Here is a 9408-nt window from a genome sequence, read left to right on the forward strand (position 1 = left end):
AAAATCCATTTCTGAGAAGCACTATGCAAGGAATAAATGTCTCTCCCCATTAATAGCGTAGGGCTTATGTTTCCAGTCATCATCAATTATGATCACGGATATGTTCCATTTGTCGTTACCACCACTTAGTTTTCTTCTCTTGATTTTGACTTAATACCGGATTCTAAATCGCAGGAACTTACCCTTTTGGAGCAGTTGAGTTCACCCCGAACTTTATTGATGATTATTTTTTTTTAACATGATGTGATCTGTTTTTATTGCACTGCTTTTTTCATTTTTCCCGTGGGACTTTTTCCCTTTTTTTTTATCAAATATCGTCAACATTCAAAATCTTGTTCACATTGTTCATTCAAAAAAGCTGCATTTATTATTTTGTAACAATTTCATCGCCAAATAATAACAATATATTGAATGATGTCTCCTTGATTTTCAGATTTTTTATTATAGTTAAATAGCATATAGAAATATGGTCATCCCTTAAAAACCCTTGCTAAAGTACTGTGAATAAGCAGCCGCGTTCGATCGGAATTTGGACGTTTTTCCTGTTGAAATGTAAAGGCCATTTTCTCCAGGAGTTCGTATGTGACCTGTTAAAAAAAATATTCGAACGTTGTTTTTTTTTTTTCTTTTTTTTTTTTTGTAAAGTTTCCAGAAGTTTATAGAAAAGAATAAAGTTCGGGAATTTCATCGGAGTTGGAGAACGAATCATCCAGTTACAAGTGTCAATATGAGAAAACAAATAATATAGGGGAATACATTTGTGACATTTAATTATTGATCAAAAAACATGAAAAACTGGATTAGACTGTTATGAAAGAATCAAATGACATTTTTGATGACACTATGCCATTATCAGAAAACTATATTTTAAACAAATTGAAGTGTAAGATAAACTGGATTTGATTATTAATTAAAGCAATTTGTACCACAAGAATGGATTCAAATTGTTTTAAAAAGAAAGTTCAACAATTATTCATAATATTAAAATTATAAGAAATGATCGATATATTGATACTTCATGTTTTTCAATTAAAATGTTATATAATCTTTATTATTCACTAGATTAGTCATCAAAGTGTAGGTCATTGGATATAACATGTCACCCTACCCGGAATCATTAACTTTACTAAGAGTCGACCAGTCTTTACTTTGACTGCTAAATGCCATGTGCTTAGCAGAGAAGCAGCCATTACCAATTTTCAAAGTCTTTGGTTTGGGTCGCCAGGGACTCAAACCTGCGACCTCCTGCAATCAAGGCGAGAACGCTGCTACGACCCCATTTGGTTTGACGAATGTCGAATAGAGATGTTTGTACACGATTGTAACAAAATGATGCTATGCACTGTCCTACCTCCGTTTCATATATGTTGTCCTCGCGTATAAAGTGCAACACAAGATCGTTTTGTTTGAAATTTGCATTATATAAACGGTTCGATAAATGAATCCGATGTTGCCAATTTGACAGAAAACCAAACAAATGCTCCCATGACACAAACAAAAGACGAAATCTTCAAAATCATACATCTGTATTTTGTTTCTTTGAAATTATAATTTAAGATTAATAATTGGATTTTTTTTCAATACTGGATACCCAGATTATATAATGTTCTTCACACACGGGGTTGAAATTAAAGACGAACTTCAAAGTTACTGCGAATTACCTGCTCTAGTGGTGGTTTGAATCAGATGTGGATAATGAATTAAGTCCACAGATGCAGTCGAGTCTCTGTCTCATTTCTTAACTAAGATCTAGAAATTCATATTCTAGGTCGGTTACGAATTTTACATTACAACAAAAGAGATGGTTTCAATTTTCTCCTTGTGAAAATTCCATTTCTGAGAAGCACTATGCAAGGAATAAATGTCTCTCCCCATTAATAGCGTAGGGCTTATGTTTCCAGTCATCATCAATTATGATCACGGATATGTTCCATTTGTCGTTACCACCACTTAGTTTTCTTCTCTTGATTTTGACTTAATACCGGATTCTTAATCGCAGGAACTTACTCTTTCGGAGCAGTTGAGTTCACCCCGAACTTTATTGATGATTATTTTTTTTTTTAACATGATGTGATCTGTTTTTATTGCACTGCTTTTTTCATTTTTCCCGTGGGACTTTTTCCCTTTTTTTTTTATCAAATATCGTCAACATTCAAAATCTTGTTCACATTGTTCATTCAAAAAAGCTGCATTTATTATTTTGTAACAATTTCATCGCCAAATAATAACAATATATTGAATGATGTCTCCTTGATTTTCAGATTTTTTATTATAGTTAAATAGCATATAGAAATATGGTCATCCCTTAAAAACCCTTGCTAAAGTACTGTGAATAAGCAGCCGCGTTCGATCGGAATTTGGACGTTTTTCCTGTTGAAATGTAAAGGCCATTTTCTCCAGGAGTTCGTATGTGACCTGTTAAAAAAAATATTCGAACGTTGTTTTTTTTTTTTTTCTTTTTTTTTTTTGTAAAGTTTCCAGAAGTTTATAGAAAAGAATAAAGTTCAGGAATTTCATCGGAGTTGGAGAACGAATCATCCAGTTACAAGTGTCAATATGAGAAAACAAATAATATAGGGGAATACATTTGTGACATTTAATTATTGATCAAAAAACATGAAAAACTGGATTAGACTGTTATGAAAGAATCAAATGACATTTTTGATGACACTATGCCATTATCAGAAAACTATATTTTAAACAAATTGAAGTGTAAGATAAACTGGATTTGATTATTAATTAAAGCAATTTGTACCAAAAGAATGGATTCAAATTGTTTTAAAAAGAAAGTTCAACAATTATTCATAGAAATAAAATTATAAGAAATGATCGATATATTGATACTTCATGTTTTTCAATTAAAATGTTATATAATCTTTATTATTCACTAGATTAGTCATCAAAGTGTAGGTCATTGGATATAACATGTCACCCTACCCGGAATCATTAACTTTACTAAGAGTCGACCAGTCTTTACTTTGACTGCTAAATGCCGTGTGCTTAGCAGAGAAGCAGCCATTACCAATTTTCAAAGTCTTTGGTTTGGGTCGCCAGGGACTCAAACCCGCGACCTCCTGCAATCAAGGCGAGAACGCTGCTACGACCCCATTTGGTTTGACGAATGTCGAATAGAGATGTTTGTACACGATTGTAACAATACAGTAGGCTCCAATATAATTGGACAATCGATAGTAAGTTAAATGTTACTAACAATTGAAACTTTAGCAATGTGTTATTTAAATGTAATGTTATTATTGCAAAAAAAAGTGTGTATCAATAATAAAAACCACTACTTTTTTTTCCAGGGTAGACAGTGAAGAGTAACTTTCTTTAAAGTATAATATAAGAGGATTTATTATGATTATTCCAGTTTGTTTGTTTGATTGATTTCGTTTTGTTTTGTTTCTTATATTTTGGTTTTGTTGGAGTTTTTTGGGCGGAGGACAGGCTTTTTATTCATTTCAAGCTGACGGAGATCATTTTTATTAGTTGACCGGATCATATTTTCTGATGAAAAAAAAACGTATCCAAATGTATTACTCTGTATTTGTTTCTTTTTAGGCACATTAAATAATTGGAAATCTTTATCATGCTATTGACAAACATTAACTCTTACAAAATATTTTCTAGTTTGGTGAGACAAATCAATTTATTTAAGTGATCATTACATTTCTTTCCAATGTTTAATCATATCTCTCAAGTGTTTAATCATTTCTTTCAAGTGTTTAATCATTCTTCAAAGTGTTTAATCGTGTCTGTGGAGGTTTTATTTTATTTCTTTTATGTTCTGATTTTTGTTTGTCGTCTAATAGGTATTGTATTACGGAACAAATCCATTACTTCGTAGTATTGAAAACAAAGCTCAGCACCTACAAATCAGTTTCAAGCGTTGCGAGATCAAGGGAAAATTTATAAACTGAAGATCTCCAGTGTTTCGACTGCCATACAAGTAAGAGGTTTAGCTAGCTATAAAACCAGGTTTAATCCACCACTTCATAAGGAAATGCCTGTTCTAAGTCAGAAATTTGACAGTTGTTTTCTTTTCGTGTGATGTGTTTGAGCTTTTTAAATTTTATCAGGGGCTTTCCGTTTTGATTTTTCCTTGGAGTTCGGTAGTTTTGTTATTTTGCTTTTTAATAACTATACCGTACTAGTTTTTCCTAAAGGTTAACTGCAATTGCATTATGCAATTTCAAATATGACTTCATTATTATAACTACTTTCTTCAAGTAAAACAAGTGAGCCTTAAATACTATTTTGGCTTCACTGCATATACTAAGTGCTGTTTCGTGTCAACCTTTTATTATAAAATATTCTGTTAACATTTTGCCCGCACTAAAAGCTAAGGATATCCGTAAATTAATGAAATGACATTGAAAAAAAATGCAATCCATTTCAAGGTCATCACCGTCACGCCTGAGTCCAACATCAGACCTAGCTTTAGGAGAGTAATCAAATATTCAGAAATTGGAACTCCCGTGTACTATTTCTTTACAATTCTTCTTTTATAAAATAATTTGTTGCCAACGTTTTAGCGTTTAATGTTCATTGATCCTAATAATCTAGCTGTAGTGTTCTTAGTATGAATCTAAGAGACAAGAAAACTAAACTAACGCTTTTCATACTCCCTTAACTTAGAACCATAACTAATAACTTAAATATATTTTACTACCCGTGCACCATTTTATTTTTGTTTTTGATAACCATTATTTCCTGTATTTTGTGGGGCAAACTATTCATTTACATCATGTCATGGGCAAGATGATTAGTTTTTAGTTTCTACTAGAGCGGAATGTTCACTTTAAAAAATCCCCCAACCCCTATAGCTAAAATCAAATAGTGCTTCTCATTTGAAATGAAAGAGCATGTGGTGAATATTCATGAAATAAAGTAGAGATAACATTGTTTAGGGGTCAGCTGAAACCCGCATCCGGGTGCGGAATTTTCTCGCTGCGTTGAAGACCCATTGGTGGCCTAGGGATGTCTTCTGCTCTTTGGACGGGAAGTTGTCTCTTTGACACATTCCCCGTTTCCATTCTCAATTCTACATAATGGTGATTACCAACAGCTAAAGGAAATACAGCTTATCTTGCTGTTCTTTGTGTAATCTTTATTTTACTATTTAAAGACTTACCTGACAAATCTCTGCGTATTAAGCACGTTCCTGTATTTGACACATTGAATGACGGAGAGCAACCGTAAGCATACAACATGCACGTGCGTGTTACAGTATTATAACTTGCGACACAAATGTCATCTTTACTGAGTAACCGCCGACTACATTCCATGTGAGACCTATCAATATGTTCTTCTGTGGAACTAATAGATGGTGCTATTTTCATGTTCTTATACGTCCTAAACTTTCCTATTTCAATTTTAGTAGATTCAGCATAATACCAAAAAATCTGTATTCCGACCAAGAGCCTAATGAAAGAAATAGATAGATCGGCAAACACGTTCCAAACCATACCGAAATGTATGTATTATATGATCTGGTATTTTTCAAAAAAAGTATTGATAATATTTTATGGTATTTTACAAATTGAATAACATTTGAGCTTGTAAATCCAAATGAAACTCTTCATGTCCGGCATTTTTTCAATAAAACTATTGTCAAAACACTCGCAGTTAAAAGCTTTTTCAATAATAAGTATTTATTTAACCTCAGAAATATTTCATATATATTAGTACGTTGTTTGTAGTTGCTCTTTAGTGTTTAGTTGTAAGTTATCAGCTCCTATAGACGTCTAAAAGTCTCTGTATCCACATAGCACATGAAACAAAGTCTAACAAATGTGTTTCAAAGTTAACACTAGGATTATATATTGAGTGTTTCCGCATGGAGAATGACCTTAAACTGTCGAGACAATTTCCATAATATACTGTATGCTAATGTTTAAACTTTCACAGTTCATCATTAATGATTATTGGCTGTTTATATTCTAATAAAGACGACCTTCGGTTGATTAATTCACATCAAAATTCAATTAAATTCCGATAGCCATGGACAACATTTATCGTTACAATAAAGTGCGATTCTGTTCTGCTGATGAATTGAACTTATAAGTTGTAGTAAACACAACAACGATACTTTCATGACAAGAATTATCATTGATAAGGTCATAAATATAAATTAACTGTTTACATCACTTTGATTTTTTCGGAATATTAAAGCTTTTTTATCACAGAGATATGCATTTTTGCCAAAAAAAAAAACATTATAAAAAAAATGTTTTGGTTTTTATTAAGAATATCTTTTTGATATATTTTTAGATAAATACGCAAAAATTGCTAAAATCTGTGAAAATTACTACGCTTTGGATTTATCTTCAGGCGTTTACAATTTGATGATCTGTTTATAAGTAAGTCATGCTTTTGTTTGAATCTTAAAGTACAAATATAAATTAGCTGTATTGTGATTTCATGCAGATTGAAAAAAAATGGTATGAAATAAACTAAAGGGTCATTTGCTTCACTTCCTTTAAAGATGATTGAAAGTAAAAAAAAAAAAAAATATTGGAATAAGGATTTTAATTGGTGCAATATGTTAAATATTAACTGCTAACAATGACGTCTTCAGAATATTTAAAAAAACCAAATTAAAATCGTATCTAAATATGAGAATGGTTCCGTACTAATAAAGTGCAATGTGTTTTAAATTGAAAACGAATTTGAAGCTCTTTAAACAAAACTAAAATGGCACGAAGAAGGCAAGTGGAAAAGGCAAAACAGTGGCGACGTAGCTACGCGTAATTTTCAAATAAACAAAACCACATCAAAAAAGTGTTTACGAACCTGGGAGAAGTAAATCAAATCCTTATAAAATGTACAAACAGGCAAAAGGTAAAATAACAAAAATACCGAACTCCAAGGATAATTCAAAAGGGAAAGTTCCTTATCAAATGACAAAATCAAAAACTCAAACACATCAAACGAACGGAAAACAACTGACATATTCCTGACTTGGTATAGGCACTTTCTTAAGCAGAAAATGATGGATTAAACCTGGTCTAACGTTTCTTTACATCCCGTCTGACTTAATAGTAAGGAACGTTTCTGATAAAGGTTCACCAACAAAAACACTTCACTTTTTAAATTTAACTTTACTGTGTTGATCGTTTATTAAACAAAGAGTTCATATCTCCTACTAAGTATTAATGAGATGTTTGCCACTGGACTTTAGCTAACAACTATCTTTCAGATATATTGTATGCTTTTTTATGATAATAATGCAACGAGTATCTTTCAATCTAAATAAAGGTGTATTGACTTTGCACTACTAGTACACACATTTTTGCCAAAATAGTTTATTTTGTGGAACTCAAACCTTGAAAGTTCCGTTGTATATAATAACTGTGTGTAAAAACCATAAACAAATAATAAAAAGTGTACGAACAAGGCTTTAACAATACAGAGGGCAACTTACATTGCAAGCTCGGAAAGATATTAAAAGTACTTGGTAGGTAAAACATATCTTGAAGCAAAAGAAGAACGTAGATGACAGCCAAAATATGAGAAGAGTATACTTGCTCTATGGTCGGGTTGTTGTCTCTTTGACACATTCCCAATTTCTTTTCTAAATTTTTGTGAATTATTGAATACTTGAATGCGTTGGTATAATGGTTTAAAAAAGTTAGAGAATACAGGTAAGAAGTCCCATCTTTTCTACCTCAGGAATAGATTACCTTAGCTGAATTTGGCAAAACTTTTAGGAATTTTGGTCCTCAATGCTCTTAAACTTCGTACTTTATTTGGCCTTTTTAGCTTTTTTTTATTCTAGCGTCACTGATGAGTCTTTTGTAAACGATACGCGCGTCTGGCGTAAATACAAAATTTAAATCCTGGTATCTATGATGAGTTTATTAACAACCACTGGGTCGATGCCACTGCTAGTGGAGTTTTTATTCCCCGAGAGTATCACCAGACCAGTAGTCAGCACTTCTGTGCTGACAAGAATTATCATTGATATGGTCATATTTATAAATTAACTGTTTACAAAACTTTGAATTTTTTAAACACTATGGCTTTTCTACCTCAGGAATAGATTACCTTAGCTGTATTTGGCAAAACTTTTAGGAATTTTGATCCTCAATGCTCTTCAACTTCGTACTTTATTTGGCCTCTTTAGCTTTTTTGGATTCGAGCGTCACTGATGAGTCTTTTGTAGACGAGACGCGCGTCTGGCGTTAATACAAAATTTAAATCCTGGTATCTATGATGAGTTTATTATCATTGAGACCCTCGTTTATGATTTTAATTTAACATTTTTACTACAAGTATTAAAATAAATAAATATTTCGTTGATGGAATAATGACAAATTGATGTTTTCAAATAAAATAAGAACCACTTAAGATTCAATTCACTTCAAATATTAAATTTAACTGACTACAAATATTGAATGCATCTACATATATAATTAGTAAATCTGTTGTGACTGTTTTAATTACACTTCTCTGTTGTTTTTTTGTGTTTTTTTTTTCTCATTAGGCCGTGTCTGTTTTCTTTTTCTTTTTTATGTCTATTATCTATTTAAAGCCTGTATGTTAGTTTGGGAGAAAGATACACATACAAATGAATTTACAACCATTGCTATATAGTAAACTTGAAATGCAAGTAGTTTGACATCAATTTTTCTAATAAAAAATCTTTATCGTATAATCTTTAACTTTGTTGTTTAAAAATAGATCCCAATAATAATTATTTTCAATTTTTTAAAATGAATAACGGGTTTGAACAAATATATCAATACGTTCGGCGAAAAAAAAAACTGTGCAGCCTTAAAATTTTCAAACATATAATGATAAGTGTTTATAAGTGACCGCTGGGTCGGCACCTCTGCTGTTTATCACCACTAGGCAGTCAGTGCTGTTTTTGGCTCAATTTGATCAAATGCCCGGTATGTTTTTTTGCTTTCACTTGGCGTCCGTCGTCTGTCGTTCTTCGTCCGTTAACATTTAAAGTATCCTTGTGTTATCTTTTTAAAGAATGTGTCTGGTGAGCAAGCTTACCAACCAACATGGCCAACACGGCTAAAAACGGCTCACAATAGAACATAAGTGGTTAAATGCAAGTATTTTGTCTATTGTCTTGTAAACTGTTATAAATAATCAGACAGGGGAAGAGATTTTCATAATGATAATTTCTACCTACCGCCCATTTGTACCAAAAACTGTACGACGACTTCTCTTAGGAGTAATTCCCCATAAGTGACGATTTTTCACATTGTTATTGTTGATTTTTTTTCTATAAGAGTAACAGAGAGACAGAAACTGTAAAAAGGTAAAGTGATAAAAAGGCAAGGTGTACACATGAAACAACACGGTTTAAGTCGTAAGTCGATTCATAATAGAAATTATTGCCCTTAAAGCCTCATATCAGCTATTTGATGCGTGATTGCATACATGTAT

At 32.0% G+C, this 9408-nt stretch overlaps 1 protein-coding gene across 1 annotated transcript in view; it reads right to left on the reverse strand.

The window, feature by feature from the left end:
* Window positions 1-5478, reverse strand: part of LOC127731713 (fibrinogen-like protein A) — a 41521-nt gene extending 36043 nt beyond the window's left edge. The window contains exon 1 of the mRNA XM_052240526.1: window positions 5135-5478. Coding sequence (XP_052096486.1) covers window positions 5135-5468 — 334 coding nt within the window. The 5' untranslated portion in view covers window positions 5469-5478. The remainder of the gene's footprint in view (window positions 1-5134) is intronic.
* Between the last annotated feature and the right edge of the window lie 3930 nt (window positions 5479-9408).

The sequence above is a fragment of the Mytilus californianus genome, unplaced genomic scaffold, assembly GCF_021869535.1.
Source record: "Mytilus californianus isolate M0D057914Y unplaced genomic scaffold, xbMytCali1.0.p SCAF_20, whole genome shotgun sequence".
NCBI lineage: Eukaryota > Metazoa > Mollusca > Bivalvia > Mytilida > Mytilidae > Mytilus > Mytilus californianus.